Source organism: Pongo abelii, chromosome 3 (genome assembly GCF_028885655.2).
Source record: "Pongo abelii isolate AG06213 chromosome 3, NHGRI_mPonAbe1-v2.0_pri, whole genome shotgun sequence".
Lineage (NCBI taxonomy): Eukaryota > Metazoa > Chordata > Mammalia > Primates > Hominidae > Pongo > Pongo abelii.
This window is the reverse complement of record NC_071988.2, coordinates 187501010-187519875: the sequence shown is the minus strand read 5'-3', so window position 1 is coordinate 187519875 and position 18866 is coordinate 187501010. Positions and strand designations below refer to the sequence as shown.

The window sequence follows — 18866 nt, the reverse complement described above, 5'->3', positions numbered from 1 at the left end:
TGTCTCAATTCCATGTATTCAATAATGCATTCTTTCCACAGGGATCTGAAATACACTCTTATTATATTTTGATTTAAATCAACCTAAAAATAACTAATATGGGAGATGAAATCAAAATATTCTATAATGCATATGCTTTTTTAAGTGAATTTTTTATATCTAATTGCTAACATGACATTAATATTAAATGAGATGAGTTTAACACACTCTTCTATAATATTCTGTTCAAAAGTTTTTCTTTTACTACTGAATTTATTTTCAGTCCTCCTCTTCTTTGTACATCTCTCATTCCCTCTATTTTCTTTAACCCAATGACAGATATTGACAGATATTCACATTTCAATAAGTTCAGAAGAGGCAAAATCACCATGGTTTGGAGAATCATTGAGGACTTCAGGAAGGAGGTGGAACTTCACCAAGTCTAGGGACGAATTGGGGTAGGAGAAGAAGAGAGAAAAGAGCAGTAAAAATAAAGAAGTTGGAAGTACCCATGGCCCATCTGTTGGGGGTAAGGAAAATACTCTCTGGGAGGGAGGGTTTGTTTTAGTGCGACTTAGGAGGCAAAGCCATGCCAAGGTAGACTGTATTCCTGTGTTTATTATCCACCTAAAAGTGTTCAGAATGGCTTGCACAATATGCACCATATATTTACAGGTTGATACAACCATAAAGAATAATTTTGAAAGATACGTATCAAAACATTAATGGTGTTCACTGAAGATTGTAGGGTAATGGATTCTTCTTTCTCCTTATTTGTGTGTTTTAATTTTTGTAATAAAATATGAATTTTGCAATAAAAAACTTTTAAAAGAAACTGTTCTTGAAACAAATTGAAAGATACAGCCCTAAATACACAAAGTTGTGTGAAGCTATCAGGTTTAGCCTATTACTAGTTCTTACATCATACACTATTGCTTATATGCATGTTACCAGTATGTTCAAAAGCAAGCAATTTCTACAATTTGATAAATTAAACTAAGTTTCCCTTTGACTATTAACAGAATCTTTTAGGCTGACTAAATCCTGAGACCCCTGTGTACTACAATTATATATTTAACTGATCCACAGAGAAGACTTTGGAGTACCTTTAAAATTGAGCCTTTAATAGAAACTAAAAACAATTGTGGCCTTTCTTTAAACTTTCCATTTAAAGATTATAAATACAGCTCAAATATGATGCTCTATAATTAGATGTCTTTGGTTCTTAAATTATGTTGAAGCTCTATTTATTCAGTTTTCTTCACAACTCTAGCTATTAAAGTCAGGGTAAACTTAATAAATGGCTGGGTATATTTTAAATGACTCTGCTCTCAGGCCAAGGCTCATGTACTGAGCCCAGATAACAGTGAAGGTGACCAGGCTAAAGAGCTCAAGAGCAGATGACAAACGACTTAGAGAAGGAAGTCTGGGAGAGCAAGAGAGAGCTTTTATTCAGAGAAGTTCAGAAGAACAAGGAGAACATGGATCTCGAGCGAACAGATGTGTCTCAGCTACCTCCAGCATCGGGAGGGCTTTGCAAGAATGAAGTTCCTTCCCACCACCCCCTCCTGAAGCACACACACCCCAGACCAGGATCAGCTTACGTGGGAATATGAATTTCTTTTTTTTTTCTCACAACTGTACAAAGGAGGAGGAATCTGCATTTCTATTTTCTATTCATCTGATTCCCTGTTCCACCAAACAGAAGAATAAATCTTGACATTTAAGAACCTCTATAAGGGATACAAATACAGATATTAGGCTGAGAAGGGGAAGAGGGAAGAGGAATGTATAATAACATTAATGAACTGCCTACTATATATTTTATACCAGGCTGGGTCAAAACACTGTCTCACACAGACAAAAATGGAAAAAGACGATGAACCAGACACAGGCAATATCACCCCATGATTATGAAGTAAGTTTACTAAAGATTTAGTGTAAAGTAAACAAATCTTGCTTATGTTCCAAAAGGGGACTAATCTTTCATTTTCATGTATTTTTCTTTAATTTACCTTTATGAAAAGAAGTCACATTGAGTTTGTTTTAAATAAAAGCTCTTATTAAAATATAGTACCATGAACATGCCTCTTTTAAATAAGTATTGCCTAAGCTAGAAATACAAAAACAATAATCTAGAGATTATGCAAATATTCAGGTTTAGCTGGGGAAGGAGAAGGTAGTGCTGGCTAGAAATAATGGTGCTTGCACAAAATTGACAATCAAATATCCTGTCAACATGAGTTGATTTCACCATTCTTCTATGATAGGTGGAAGGAATTATTTTCTTCATTTCTCAGGTTTAACAAAGACAACACAGGCAAGTCAATGCAAGCAATGAGGAAAGCTTATAGACTAATATGGGGACTCTGCTTCCAGAAGTTTTCCATTTCTGTCTCAGCCCTCATGGTTTATCACACAGGACTGCCCTCTTTCACCTGGGGTTACCCCAGCCTGCCGCCTTTCTGGCTCCCCCTCTCCCATGAAAGATAATTTTCAGGCTGAGACAGTGACGTGTATCCATGACTCAGAAGGAGGAAAGCTTAAGTCACTCACTTATCAGGTTCTGCCAGTGTCCTCAGCCTTTGGTAGCCTTTGTCTTAGACTGTTGCAGTAGGTAGCTAGTCAGACATGAGCAGGGCAGGAGAGGGCCCTCCCCCAACACCAGCAATGTCAGGCAAACATTAGGTAATGGGCAGGAGGTTGTTAAACTGCCTCTCTAAAATAATAATTGGTTGCAGCAGGCGCCAGCGAAAGGCAGTCTCCCAATAGATTAAAAAACCTGAAACTGGTGATCAGCAGCTTCCCAATAAGATCTCAGGAGCTGGGCAAATGGGTTCATACATGCACACCAAGAGGCAAAATGGCAGAGTTTAACTGGTATATGACCTTCCTCTAGGAAGACTGGACTGGTAAGGGACGAACGCCTCAAGTGAGAATGCGCGCAACTTCAGTAAACACACTGTGCAAGCGCCCCTCCCAAGTGTTGCCAGGCCACTGCACATGCAGACAGCCCACTCCAAGGGAAGAATCGGGGAAAAGGGACACAACCCCCCAGAAGCATAAGCATACCAACCTATAAAGCCCCAAGTCAAAAGGTCAAACAGGGCACTTGATCTCTCAAGTTGCCCGCTTGGCCTACTTCCAAGTGTACTCTACTTCCTTTTATTCCTGCTCTAAAGCTTTTTAATACACTTTCACTGCTGCTCTAAAACCTGCCTCAGTCTCTCGCTCTGCCTTATGTTCCTCAGTTTAATTCTTTCTTCTGAGGAAGCAAGAATTGAGATTGCTACAAACCCATATGGATTCATCACTGGTAACATAGCTTGGTGCCACATGATTTGGATATGTTTCCCAGTGGTAAAGGACCCCTATGCCTCATCTTCTTTGGCTGGAGGTATTCAACCCCTGTATGCAGTTTCCTTCTCTCTTTTTGCTCTCCTGCTTACTGACCAACCACTAGAACAATTCTTCTCAGGCACAATGGCTCTGCTCCCCCTAGCTGATCTTTCAGTTCACCCTAATAGGTGGCTCGGAGGGGTGGAAGGAACTTGGAGTTCACACCGAGTAGAACTCAGACACTAATGGCCCTCCTGGACAGGAAGCTTACAAGAGTGGTAGAACTAAAGCCTAACACTGCAATGTCTGGGGTTTCTTCTGCTTTTTCAACTAAAGTCAGCTATTTCCCAAAAACCACTGCCTGTTCTCCTTTTTACTCCACCTATTCACCTCCTATTCTCCTTTGTATTCTCAAACGGCCTTGTGAACAGCTAGACCATCCACCTCAGGGGCAAGCCTGCCTCTTGTTTGCTTTCATGTCACATGCCATGTAACTTCTTAAACACACACTCCTTGTTATTTGTGTGCCCATGGCTCTTGCTGCATTTGTGCAGCAGCAAAGACATAGGCTCCCTTGCAGATATCCCCTGAGATTTATACTTGTTTTTACCCTACTAGCTCAGATGACCTCCAACTCATCCCGTCTGGTGGCACATTGCCAGGATAAACACAAATTGGAATCACAGCCATTATGAGTTATCATATACTTTTTGTCCCTGTTACCCTCCAGGGCCATTTTCCAGTGACTTTTGAAGTACTTTGTCTGCCTGCATAGGGCCTCACTGTGGCCCTTTAAGGATCTCACTTACTTGCTTTTTTTGAGTTAACACTCCTTTGAAAGGAGGGAAAATTCTTCCTTTGCCACTTGTGAGTTCTTACCTCAAGCCTCAAGTCCTCCAGAGGTTACTACTTTATGTTAAGAGGGCAAATAAATGTTGCTGTTTCACTCGCATATAAAAGCTTTCCAAGAGTCTTTATCTCACTTCCTCCCATAGCCTCCATCTCTCTAATCACTTCCATGCCCTTCTTAACATGCACCAAGACCTTCAAGGTTATATTCGAAGGGAGGGAAATCCAGCCATCTTTTGGCAGTTAGCTGAAAAACAGGCTTCTCATCTACTTAAAGAACATGGGAAGGAAATCTGAAAAAAGAGACAATCATTTTATTGCTACAATGCTCTGAGTGAGAGTCACCATAAAGTCATGGAGACAAGGACATAGGCTAGCCCAAGGTTGCAGTCACAAAAGACCCATAGGACAGACATGAAGGTTGGTTCTAGGTTTTCTAGGTTAACAGATTACCATTAAAACAGATGAAGGAAAGGTTAGGGGTACACAGTAAGAACGGTTATTCCAGAGTCCCAAGGATGAACAAGGGTCCCACAGTTTACTCCAGTATCTCTTCTGTTCTCAAGTGGGTAATTGTGATGAGATGGAACCAAGGTAATGGGTACACGGTAAGACTGGTTCATTCCAGTACCCTAAGGATGAATGGGAGATGCTTATTTAGGATAACAGGAAAGTAAGAGGGGATGCCTTTGTTTTCCTTTTTCCTTTTTTTTCTCCTCTGTTCCCTCTTTACAGATGGGTAACCATGTCTCTATACCACAGGATATGCCCCTCAGATGCATCCCCAAAAACAGAAACGTTTGACTCCCCCAAACCTTAAAACAAAACAAAACTAGCTTTCCTTTGTAATACCATTTGGCCTAAAAATGAACTGGGAGAAAATACAAAAGTCAGCCTTGGAACCCAGTGCCCTTATGCAGGAAACCCTCAAATCAGCCTCCTCAGTCTTTTATAACTGAGAGCATAATAAGGAGGATAGAGATAAGGAGAAGGAAAAATGCAGAAGCAAGAGGCATGCTCAACTATTGGCTGCTTTATAAGCTCTCCAGCCCCCATCCAGGTTTCCCTAAAAACACTCCTTCAGGTAACTGCCATTGGTGTGGCAATGGCCACACCATTGTCCAGTGGCAAGGCCACTGGAAGGCAAACTGCCCCAATGGGACAAATGAGAGGAAGCCTAGCACAGCTTGCCCCCTCTGCCACAAGCTTAGCTACTGGAAATTGGATGCCCTGAGGGCCGAAGGGCTCTGTGTCAGAGTCCCAATGCCTAATGGCCTTGAGCTGAAGGGGCTCTCTGCTCTGGCTGGCTTCCAAGTTATCGACAAGACAAAGCCAAGAGAAACTCCTGGAGGAGTAAAATTATAAATTTCCCTTTGGGATTTAAGAGCTGCCTACTCTGTGCTAATCTCCTTCTCTGAACAACTCTCCTCCAAATTCTGCCATGTAATGGGGCAAATGGCACCTCCTCCTTCCAAAAGAAAAGATTCACACTCTTTTGGGCAAAAATATGCTTTCCAAGATGAGTGCCTGATTAATATTTACCCAACCTCTAAATTCATCTTTCCCTCTAACAGCTCTATTCCTTCTGGAAAGTTACCTAAATCTTTAACTAATAACTTCAACCTAGTCAGTCCTACCTCAAGGATATAAAAATAGCCCACATTTATTCAGACAAGCCCCAGCAAAAATCTAACTGAGCAATCTCTTGACGGGGGATAACTTCTACAGTATGCAGATAACCTCATTCTTCTCTGCTCCCCCTTCACAATCCTCACACAGCAACATGCAGTACAAACCCTAACTTCCTAACAGAAGGAAAATGACTTTAATCTAATTCAAAGGCTATAAAGGGAAAGAGGTATTTTTGGTAAGGAAGATTATAAAGAACAGAAGTTTTATAAAGAACAGAAGTTTTATATGAGAAAGGATCTTGTATGGTAAATTCTTGTCCTAAAGTAAATGACTGGTTGTTTAAAAAGAGGAATGTTTAGGACAAATCATAAAGTCCAAGTATGTCATAGATGGTCTGTGTAAGTTGTGAAAAGATTTATGAAAGAGAATTTATTTTTAAAAAGTTATACAGTTTTAAAAGTTATTAGGCTTACTAAATACTTCATAAACTGCTACTCTGACTCCTAACTGTACAACTTGCTGCCTTTAAAGCTACGTAAGAGCCGGGGACATACAGAGTTACCCATGCCCCCTAGATGCTAGAAAGAGTCAAACCTTTTCTGCATTTCTGTCTAGTGTCCTAAGCTGCAAACCTAGTACATAGTCAGAATCACTTACTTAGCAGGTTTTTCAACAAAAGTAAAAGTTGCTGAGAGTTTACAGTGTAACATGTTCTTGAGACTACTGGAAAACTTTTACATGCAAGGCATGTAAGGAAAGTAGAATGTGGTTTTTAGATTATATAAAAAGGCATAAAAATGTGGATTTTTTTTACCTAGTTTAGAGAGTTAAAGGATTTTTTTAAGTTAGATAGGATAAAGCTGAAGGTTTGAGCAAGTTGTGGAAGGTTTGTGAAAGATTAATCTGGTAAAAAAAATTCTGTGCATAATCATATTGGCTAAAGTTAAAGAGCTATTGTTCAGTTTTTCCACAAATTGAAAAGCACAACAGAGTTTTAGTAAAGCATTGATCTACTCTTCATAAATGTGTTATTTGTATGTGTTCCAAAATTATACAAAGCTCCTATAATTCTGATATAACTTAGTATACATTGCCAGTAATAATTATAATTGTTATGCTACATAATTGTGTGTCACAGAAATAACAAATTTTCTTGGCAACTGTGTCTTTGACTGTGGCTGCCCTAAGACTTTTTCTCATTCACAATTGTTGTCTTGTTTTAATCCTCTTTAAAAGGTGGCCTTTATAATCAGCTATAGGACTCTAACAGGCACTCTTGAATGCAGGTTGCTGATAACTTTAAAGATTGTAACATTAGAATAGAGAAAGAGCTTTCAGGACTCTCATGGAGAGCTGAAATGTTCATGAATATCAGGCAGAACAGGAGTTAACTGCATGGACTGAACTAAAAGAAAACTAAAATAATCCTTTTATGACTTTTTGCTTAAAACATTGCTGATCCTTTGTTTTTCAAAGTCAAGAAAACTTTCTTTTGAGCTATTTACAGCTTTTAAAAATAAGTACTCCTGTAAACAAAATTTGGAGCATATTTCTCTCTACCTGATTTCTCCAGAATTTGGAAACTATTTGTGAGTATTCTTAACTTATGGCAATACAGTTATTTGCATAAGTGCAATAGTAATCTGTTTTCTTTTGCAACAGGGCACAATTGGAGAAACTGGTTATTTTACCAAGGGTTTGACTGGAATGGCATGCTCTCCTTTAAGGAATCAAATTTGACTTATAGAGCCAATAAAAATCCCTTGGGAAAACTGGCCTCATACCTTGTCTACACAGTCCCTGTACAGGGTTCCTGATCCATGGGGAATAAAGAATGTCACTTTCTGACAGGCCTAGGAGCCCCAGGTTATCTTAGGACCTCAAAAGGAGAGGAATTTACCCAATTCATACAGGTATTTGATGGCAGAAACCCATGGCTGGGCTCAAGGCATTTAAAATGTCTTATCTGAGATACCTTACAAAATGAAGTTTCATCAAAGCCAATTTGAAAAGGAGCCTATATGGCAAATAATTATTCTTGCTGTGCTTTTTGCAAATAATCAGGCCAAGTATGATAGGACTAATGCTTATTTTGCAAACAAATCAGTCCTATTATGATTTGTTTTTAATAAAAATGAGGACTGGAGAGAGAAAAGTTATGTTTCAAGAACATAACCAGACTATAATCTAATAACTTAGTATTATATTCTATTCTCATCAGTTGTTTTTGAGTTTTTGTCTGCAATTTAGACTAACCCTATTTATTCCTGTGAACCAACCAGTGATCTCTGGCCACAGCTCAGAAGAAACAAGAGGAATGGGTAATGTAAAAATCTGGATCAATATTCTAATTCTGGGAACACACTGGAATTGGCTTGTAACCCCATCCACGCAAGTCTTAGGTCTTAGCAGGCATGACAATAGCCACCAGTTACCTGGGCATGTTGGCAGCCTCAGGATTTTTTAGAGTTTTCCTCACCCCCTTATTTCATTTTGACATTCTTCTAAATCTAATAAACTAATTTGTCTCCTCTTGCCTTCAGGCCATCAAGCTCCAGATGATCCTCAGTGAGAGATACCATCATGTCAGTATTCAAGAGTCACCCTTCTACAGAGGACCCCTAGACTTCCCATCAACAAGACATGACAGAGGCAAAATTCCACCCCTTTCTCCCTCGGGCCTGGCTGGATACTGTTTTCACCAACTCATGGAGCCATCCTACCCTGACAGCTAGCAAGAGGTGAAGACCCAGAAAACAACCACCACCACCCCTCTATCAGCAGGAAGCAGTTACAGAAGACTGACCTTTATCCATTTTCCCCAAAGAATTGAGGTCTTGGACTCTTGAGGGGGGAAATGTTATGGTAGGTAGGTAGTCAGACATGAGCAGGACAAGAGAGGGCCCTCCAACCACCAGGAATGTCAGGCAACCATCAGGTGATGGTCAGGCGGTTGTTAAACTGCCTCTGTAACATAATAATTGGTTGCAGCAAGTGCCAGGGAAAGGCAGTCCCTCAACAGACAGAAAAGCCTAAAACTGGTGATCAGCTTCCTGATAAGATGACAGGAGTTGGGCAAGTGGGCTTAAGCATACTAAGAGGCAAAATGGCAGGGATTAACTGGTATGTGACTTAGTAGGAACACTCAACTGGTAAGGGAAGAACAACTCAAGACAGCATGCATACAACTTCCATAAACACACTGTGAATACAGTGCCCACCAAGTGCTGGGAGGCCACTCTGCATGTGGACAGCCCACCCCAAGGGAAAAATCAGGGGAAAAGACACACAACTTCCTGCTCCCTTGGACGCATGCCAATATATCAAACCCCAAGTCAAAGGTCAAACAGTACACTTGATCTCTCAAGTTGCCTGCTTGGCCCTCTTCCAAGTGTACACCTCCTTTCATTCATGCTCTAAACTTTTTAATAAACTTTCACTCCTGCTCTAAAACTTGCTTTAGTCTCTCACTCTGCCTTATGCCTCTTGGTCAAATTCTTCTGAGGAGGCAAGAATTGAGGTTGCTGAAGACCTGTATGGATTTGCCACCACTAAGAAGACCAGCCCCCACCTGTAGGCTCAGCCCATGTTTCTGCAATGAATCCCATATATAGGCAGGAGAGTTTTTAAAAGTTTAAACCAATAATCTAAGGCTCCCTGTCTCCTGGATCCTTCATCCAGTATCCCAACCCCATGATGAACACTTGTCTGGATTCCTGGCTGCTTACTTGCAGTGGCCCTCTTTTTCAGATATTGTGATTTGTTTGCTGAGCTGGATTGTGTTTATTCATAACAGGCCCTCAGCCTACTGTCTGTCATAATCAAATATTAATCATAATTCTTACAATCAAGTGATCAAATTCTAGAATCAAAGGGGAAAACAGCTGTATAAACAAATAACATATATAAATCTGGATGTAACAATAAGCCTATACTGGAAGTATAGATGAAGAACATATAAAAAAAGAATCTGTCTTGAAGAGTAGAGGATGACTTCACAGAGGGAGCGGCATGGAAGGAAAGAGAAGAGAATTCTAGACAGTTGGAGCAGCAACTCATCTGAAGACATAAAATTGTTAGAAAATGGTATGTTTAGGAGCACAAAGGAGTTGGTATGAATCGAGTCTACAGGGTATCGAAGCCAGGTTAAGGAATAAACCAGCTGGCAGCTTCCAGGGGCCAAGAGCTGCTGGAATGACCCAGCAACTAGAATAAAATGGAGAAATTGTACTTTGCAAGCTCTCACTTAGGAAAAACACTAGATGTAGTGGACATATGAAAGCAGAAATACCCAGAACAATAGAGAAGGAATAGAGGGCTGATGACGGCAGTTCTTCACCTTTCCTCCAAGATGGTCTCAATTTCTCCTCCAAGTAACTGATGACAGTATTGGTTCAAAGATGCACCAAATGTTTAGTGGATATGTAAATGTGTCCACCTAGCCCTGAGCTACATAACAGAAAGTACCAAAAAATTACACTGAAATGGTAATAAAAGTTCCAGGTCCTGACCTCAAGTACTTTATATGTATTAACTCATTCAATCCTTATCCTATGAAGTAGATATTATCACTTCCATATTACAGATGAAGAACCTCAAGCACAGAGAGGTCAAATAACTTTACAAAGTTCACACAGCAAGTATGAAGCCATGATTTACACCAAGGTGGCTACCTCTAGAGTCTCCATACTTAACCATCACATTGAGTTTTCACTTTATCTTCTGGGCAGTGGAGAGGTGGTAAGGTTTTTTAAGCAAAAGAGCAATAATTTGTGTGTGAAGGTCACTCTGGAAGATTGAGAATTTGAGAAGATAGAATAGAGTTGGGAGAGGCTGGACATGAAACACAAGTAGGAGGCCACTGCACCAGTCACAGCAGGAGACCGGGGGGGTTCTCAGCTGAGGCAAGGGAATGAGTTTGCAGAGAAAGGGAAATGGAAGAGGTGTCAGAGAGATCAAATCACTGAGAGGTGGTAACTGGTGAGCAGTGACAGAGATGGAAAAATCAAAAGCTTTGATGATTGGGATAAATGAAAGAATAGTGGTTCTAAGGGAAAATATTTGTTTCTGGACAAGCTGAGCTTGAGATATCAAGTTCCACCAGTTAAAGGAACCCAAGTAAGCTAATAGAACAGAGACATAAAGCTCTGTGGAAGGTCTGGAGTTAGAGGCACGGATCTGGGAGACCTTGTGTAACACACAACACTGAAACTACAAGTAAGGAGGGAAGCCCAGGGAAGCAAATAAAGGTATCAGATGAGACCCCAAAGATGGCCAGCATTTATGCCCAGGTAGAAGAAACAGGGAAAAAAACTGAGCAGTGATTTTAAAGATAGTAGAAGAGGTAGGTAGGAGAAAGTAGAGTTTTGTAAAGCAAGGGAGGAGAAAGTTCTGGAAAAGAGAAAAAGAGCAACAGTGTAAATTTGGCAGGAGGAGTTGATCAGATGAGCTAATAAAGGGTCTCTGAGAAGGCCCTGGTGATTTTCTAAGAAACCTACAACTGAGTTTCTCCCTATATCTGCACCTCCAACTCCTCTCCACCTATGGCCCAATTCCAGGGGTCAGGACTAATTTCATGGCACCAGCCCTTCCAGCCTTGACTTTCAAAGCCACAGTTAACCACCCCATACAAGCTGTGATGTTACTCCTCTGTCCTTCATGATGATGAAGATATTGGAACATATTTCCTTAGGCTAGAGACGAACCCAAGAAGACTATCCCGTGGTCACTACCTTTGTGTTTTGATCCACAATTTTCTTCATATTTTTCAACAGATGATTATTTGGACCACCTTCTTTCTCATTCACGTACACTATCCTATCCAGGTCTGGAAAGTTCCGGTTCAGATCTATTCCCTGGGCATTGCTTCGACCCACAAACCAATCCTTGAGTTCACCAGGCTAAAAAAAAAAAGTCAAAGAGAAAAATCATCAGTTGCTTATTATTATGTCACTTTCTATTTAAGGTCTCTATCAATGGTCTTTAAAATAACTATTAAGATTATTTACTTCAACAATGCCCCCCCATATCAGCATTTTCACTACTTTACTTATATAAACATGAAGGTATCAGATTTAAAGTACAGTGATGGGCCACATAATGACATTTCTTACCACGACTGACAGACTATACAACAGTGATGCCATAAGATTATAATGGAGGTGAAAAATTCCTATTGCCTAGTGACATTTTGATGATCCTGACCCTGTGTAGGCCTAGGCTGATATGTGTGTTTGTGTCTTAGTTTCTTTTTCTTTTTTCTAAGAGACAGGGTCTCACTCTGTTGCCCAGGCTTGGGTGCAGTGGCATAATCACAGCTAACTGTAACCTCAAACTCCTGGATTCAAGTGATCCTCCCTCCTTGGCCTCCCAAAGCACTGGGACTACACGTGTGCACAACCATGCTAGGCTAAGTTTTTTATTTTTTATTTTTGGTAAAGACAGTGTCTCGCTATGTTGCTCAGGCTGGTCTCAAACTCCTGGCCTTAAGCAATCCTCTCCTCTGGGCCTCCCAAAGCACTGGGATTATAGATATAAGCTGCTGCGCACAGCCTGTGTCTGATTTTTAACAAAACAGTTGAAAAACTAAGAAACCATTAAAAGCTTCAAAAATAGAAAAAAGCTTGTAGAATAAGGATACAAAGACAGAAAAGATTTTTGGACAGCTGTACAATGTGTTGTGTGTTTCAAGCTAAGTGTTATTACAAAGAGTCCAAAACGTTTTTAAAGTTTAAAAGTTTATAAAGTAAAAAAGTTACAGTAAGGTGGCCAAGTGCAGTGGCTCACGCCTGTAATCCCAGCACTTTGAGAGGCCAAGGCAGGTGGATCATGAGGTCAGGAGATCAAGACCATCCTGGCCAACATGGTAAAACCCCGTCTCTACTAAAAATATAAAAAATTAGCTGGGCATGATGGCACATGCCTGTAATCCCAGCTACTTGAGAGGCTGAGGCAGGAGAATAGCTTGAACCAGGGAGTCGGAGGGTGCAGTGAGCCGAGATCATGCCATTGCACTCCAGCCTGGTGACAGAGTGAGACTCCATCTCAAAAAAAAAAAAAGAAAGTTACAGTAAGGTAAGTCTAATTTATTATTGAAGGAAGAAAAATATTTTTTATAAATTTAGTGTAGCCTGAGTGTACAGTATTTGTAAATTCTATACTAGTGTACAGTAATGTCCTAGGCCTTCACATTCACTCACCACTCACTCACTGACTCACCCAGAGCAACTTCTGGCTTCATTCACGGTAAGAGCCCTGTCGAAGGGTACTGTTTGTATCTTTTATGCCATATTTTCACTGTACCTTTTCTATGTTTAGATACACAAATAGTTACTAGTGTGTTGCGGTTGCCTACAGTATTCAGTACAGTAACCTGCTGTACAGACTTGTAGCCTAGGAACCATGGGCTATATCACATAGTCTAGGTGTGTAGTAGGCTACACCATGCAGGTTTATGTAGGTGCACTCTAGAATGTTCACAAAACGACAAAATCATCCAACATTGCATTTCTCAGAACACTTCCCCATTATTAAGAGATGCATTACTGTACTTGTTATAGGTATTTTGAAAATATGTTTGATGAATAATATTTTAAATGTTAGTAATAATAGAGATATTTATCAAATTTCGCAATATATATTCACTAGTTATAAATGACCTATTTCAAAGCACATCATTCTATAATTAGGTTTAAGTGAAATATTCATTGTCTCTGTAAATCACAGCAACCTATTTTTAAATATTTAGTAGAATAAATAACTAAAGATTAGAGGCTTAAAATGAATTTAACATGCGTTATAGACTAATAACATGTCTCCCTCTTATAGTCTTCGTGAAAAAATATGAGCCTAGAACAAAAGTTCTAGAGCTTTATGATTTGAGGAATTTCTCTCCAGTTTAAACTCTTCATTTAACTAATGGTACAATCTGGAAAATTAATAAATTTCCAATATATTTGTTTCATTTTATAATGTGAATTTTCTTGTTTTACTGTTAAATTATATCACATGATATAGATATATTTCCCACATTTTTTAAGTCATGGAAGTTTAGATACCTCAGACTGTGAGGGATAAAAATCTATAAGACAGAAAATAGCAATGATAATCTGTTGCCAATGTGTCTAAAAATTCTGAATATTACCTTAAAATATTAAATAATTTAATTTTATGTATTACTAGAATTTTTCTCTCATAACTTTAGAAATTGTATCAATTTTGTGTTTACAGAAATTCGCTGGGTTTCTTACAATGTCAAACTATGTCATTGGATTTTTTAACTGTAGATAAACATACTAAATATTAACTTGAATGTGTTCTCATGTTCCCATAGACTAAGAAAATTATTTTAAACTGTAGAAAACAGCAAATATAATGTCCCCCACCCCTGTCCAATAAAATAGGAACACACACCATATATCTTCTCTTAAAAAGGAATTATTTTCCAGTTCATCTAACAGCGAAGATATATTAAATTATTTTTAGTTAAGAGGGAGGATTTTCGCTCGTTTTTTAACTTTACTCAGCGTATGTAAAAACCAAGTAAACATCAGTAAAACATTATTCAGGCCAAAAGTATTTCTTCCTTAAATTCAGTAGAGGGCGCTGTGACACAGGCTCATCCACATACACCCATGGCGTTACTCTTCAACAAATGGCAGTAGATATTTTTCATATTTGCAGATTTTTAAAAGAAAACTTACCTAGTCACAAAAGTGGGTGAATAATTTATTGAAAAACATAAACCAGAACACTATTAGAACATTAACTTCTTAACACCATTTCTGATTTGCAGTCTTCACTGGAAAAACTCGCCCATCATCCCTTTCATTCTGAGCTATTTTCTTACCAGTGAGTTGAACAATGAATGCATCACTTATGCCCTCCACTGCACCATCTGTAAGCTTTGTGCGAGGGTATAATTTTTAGATAAACATGTACGTACAAACATACAGAAAATGAAGAAAGCACGCCTGATCTGAGCTGCCTGGCACTCACCTGAGACGCTGCCTTCTCAAAGCCATCTGGGTTCAGGGAAGGCATGATGTGAATGCGGGTACTGTGGATCAGGTTGACAATTGTCTCGTTCCCCTTCTGGTATTCGTTGCACAGGTACTGGGCCAAGAAAATGAGCAGTTCTCGTCCAACAGCCTCATTCCCATGCATATTCCCAATGTATTTAAATTCAGGCTCACCTAAAAGATTAACAATAGATAGTATGGAGATGTTTTCTATGACATACAGTGCCAAATAAATTGTGTACCTACAAATGTACTATGAATATCTGATGGTTTTTTTCCTCCAGCAGCGATGCCTTAAAAAAAAATCTACCTTAGACATTAAAATACCCCCTCTATCCTTCTATTCCTCGCCTCCCAGCCACCCACCTGTTATGGACTGAACTGTATTCACCCAAAATTAGTATGTTGAAGGTCTAACATCCAATGTGACTGTATTAAGGAGGTAATTAGGGTTAAATTAAGTTATAAAGGTGGAGCTGTAATCCAATAGGACTGTTGTCTTTATAAAAAGAGGAAGAGACACCAGAGGAAAGACCATGTGAGAGCACAGTGAGAAGGCAGCAGCCAGGAAGAAAGGCCTCACCAGAAACCACCCCACTGCCACCTTGATCTTGAACTTCTAGCCTCCAGGCCTGTGAGAAAATAAATTTCTGTTGTTTAAGCCAGCCAGTCTGTGGATATTTTGCTATGGCAGTCTGACAAGACTAATAAACAATCTCACCCACAATAACTAATAATAATAACACACTATGTGCCTCCTATTAAACACTATGCTTTGCATGTTTTCTTATTTAATCCTGACCAAACGTCTAAAAATAAGTATTATTATCCAACTTCATTTTGCAGATAAAAAAAGTTCAGACTGCTTAAGACTGTCTCCATAGTTATACGGTCTGTGAAGCCAGGATTCCAATGCTAGTCTTCTGGTTTACTTAAAAGTCTGTGTTTTTGTTTTTTTGTTTTTATTCCTAAATCACAGTGATTAAGAGGGGCCAGACTGCATGGGTTCAAATCCTAGCACCAATTTTTACTGTCTAGGCTTGGGCAAGTTACTTCAGTTCTCTGTGGCTCTGTTTTTCCACCTAAAAATTAGAGATAACAATAGATTCTAGCCCATACGGAAGGTTATTATAAGAACTAAATAATATAATGAATGTAAATGCTTAGAACAGTGCCTGGCAAATAGTAAGTGCTATGTGTTTCCTATAATTATCTTTAATATTATTATTACATCACATTATCTTGTCATTGTGAAGTTCCTTGCCATACATAATCTAATTTTCTCTTCACAACAGCCCACTAAAATGTGTAAGGCATATATTTTTATTATCCTCATGGTATAAATCAGCCCAAAGAGGATATATTTTGCTCGAAGGGCTCAGAATACTAACAAAAGTCACTGTTGCCTGTTTGTGAGACTCTCCATTGCGTTTTAGGAGTAGTAATGAAATTGCAGAACGTAGCAGCAAAGTGATCTCAATTAATCCTGTTGTTCTGCTCATTTCTGCTTCATCCATCCCACGGGCCCAATTTCTGCAGTGGAAAGGATTCTCCCATTTACAAAATCACTAAGACTGCTGGTTCTTGGTATAAGAAGGCAAATCGGAATTATTTTTCTCCTGGAAATATGTTAACTAAGCATTCTTTGCATGAGATTCCTGAGTGTCTGATTTAAGTAACTATTCATCCCAGAAAACTATGACCTTGTGGTGACCTCTCAGCCTGAGTTTATGCTAATCTTAATCTAAGGATCAGGTGGGAGCAGGATCAGAGCTATTTATACCCCCCTCAGTTTTTACTTTGAGGGAGAGTCTCTAATAAAATTACCCCTAGGGACTTGCCCAGAAAGTAAGAGAAGAGATGAGGAGGTGGGAGAAGAGATGTTTTCTTGGCTTCTGATTTCAAAGGTAATAATAACCTTCCTTTCTGTAAACTCATGCAGTTTATACCTTCATTTATGCGATGTATTCATTTGATTGTGGCACAGGAGAAACTGCAGCAGCCCATTAGAGAGAGAGAGCAAGTAGCCAGGGGAATACTAGAAGCCGGCTTCACAGGTTTTTTGAAAAAGTTGCACTAAGGAGGCATTTTGGTCCTGCTCCCTTCCCCAAAACAACTTTGAAGCTTCACGTCACTCAATAAAGCTTGGCCCACAACCCCTAATTACACTGAAAATTTTTATAACTTCTCTGTGTTTAAATCTTTTTTTTAATCAATTAAAGAAGAAACAACAAACCCATAGTCACTAAGCCACATTTGCCCCCAGATGTCTGGTTTAGCTAGCACAGTATATTTTGTGTTTGAATGTGAATGTTTTGGGATACAGCATGCTCCCCCTAGTTCTGCCACAGACTGTGCCATTCCCTACTGCTGCTTTACTCATTCATGTTTGCAACTCCTGATTTTCAGACTCAGAAAATGTATGACATGGTTTCTTTTCAAATCTGCAGATTTCTCTCAGGAAAAATCTCCCCCAACATATCTATGTATTTGCGAGGCGGTAGTAACACTAATGACAATAACAATGCTTTAGGTTAACATGAAGACAGGACAACAAAGGTCATTATATTGAAGAAATTAATGTATGGAAATAAAATGTAAGGCACATATGATAGCAAAAGAAAAGGCAAGTGTATCTCTAACCCCTTCTGTCCTCAGGAATAAATTAGATCACTATATAATGTTATCACTAGAATACAGAAGAGCTGTGTTCCTTTAAGCCAACTCACATGACTTGTGAGATGGGGAAGAGCCACATTGTTTAAATACAGCATTTGTTGGACATACATGCAAATCCCAGGGTCAGACACTACATGGGATCCAAAAGCAAGTATGTCAGCATTCCTAAACTGAAGGAATGTAGAGTCTGGAGGAAGACTCAGACATGCAATGGACAATGTTCAGGAGTGAGGCAACGGTGAAGGAATGTGGGATATGTAACTAAACTGCTTCAAGGTTCCAAATTGGGATATTCTTCCCACCCCTCTAGCCTCTCTCCAGCTCTTTTCCCTCCCAAGGCCAAAGCTTTCTTTTTAAAACGCAACCCTCCTCAGGTCACCTCCACCTAAGAACCCATCAGTAACTTCCCCTTTGCTTTCATGATAAAGACCAAAATTCTCTACAAGATCTTGAACCTCCACGTGGTTTGGCGTGGTGCCTCTCGCCTCCTGAGGCACCAGCCTTTCCCTCCTGTGTTTCAGCCATCCTTCTTTCAGCCATGGGGCTCATGCCTGTAATGCTCTCTGCTTCACACATTCACACATTTTATCCGCATAGCCTTCTAAGTATGGCTAAATACAGCTTCCTCTTTATCTTTTGTCTAGGTCCAGTTCCTTTGTTATTTTTCTTTTTTTTCTTTTTTTTTGAGGCAGAGGCTAACTCTGTCACCTAGGCTGGAGTGCAGTGGCACAGTCATGGCTCACTGCAGCCTCAACCTCCTGGGCTCAGATGATCCTCCCACATCAGCCTTCTGAGTAGCTAGGAGTATGGGTATGCACCACCATGCCCAACTAATTTTTTTGTAGAGATGAGGTTTTGTCATGTTGCCCAGGCTGGGTTTGTTATTTTTAATACCTCAGTTTGAAAATACACACTCATCAATGCAGTTATTTGATTAACCCCTCTGTCGCCCAGACTGTAAGGTCTATTAGTCCTGGGATGGGATCTATTTTAGCTCACTAGTGTGTCACCTGTGCCCCCACATAGAGTCTGGAACATAGTAGAGATTTGCATTCTCGTGAGAATAAGATAAGAATAAATTCTAAGCTTAAATATCAGTTCAATAAATTTGTGAATGAATGAGTAAATGAATGGTCTTGCTTTTCAATCGCATCCTTGCAGCAGCGTGGCTGACAGTAGAGCTTGCCCTTGAGACAGAGGTGCAGCTGCAGATGCTTGAAAACCCTTCTGGAACAGTGAAGGGAATAAAGGAGTAACTGAAGGGGGCTTGAGGCAGCTTCAAGGAGGCTGCACCCCAGGTGGAATATCAGGAGGCCTCAATGGCTCATTGCTCTAGCCAACATCCCCGGGTAGGAATGGAAACTCTTC

At 39.7% G+C, this 18866-nt stretch overlaps 1 protein-coding gene across 1 annotated transcript in view; it reads right to left on the bottom strand.

Annotated features, from left to right (window-relative positions):
• CPE (carboxypeptidase E) overlaps positions 1 to 18866 on the bottom strand; it is a 119722-nt gene that overhangs the window by 19330 nt on the left and 81526 nt on the right. Inside the window, exons 2-3 of the mRNA XM_024245769.3 lie at positions 14797 to 14993; positions 11532 to 11699 (exon numbers count right to left, since the gene is read on the bottom strand). Coding sequence (XP_024101537.2) covers positions 11532 to 11699; positions 14797 to 14993 — 365 coding nt within the window. The remainder of the gene's footprint in view (positions 1 to 11531; positions 11700 to 14796; positions 14994 to 18866) is intronic.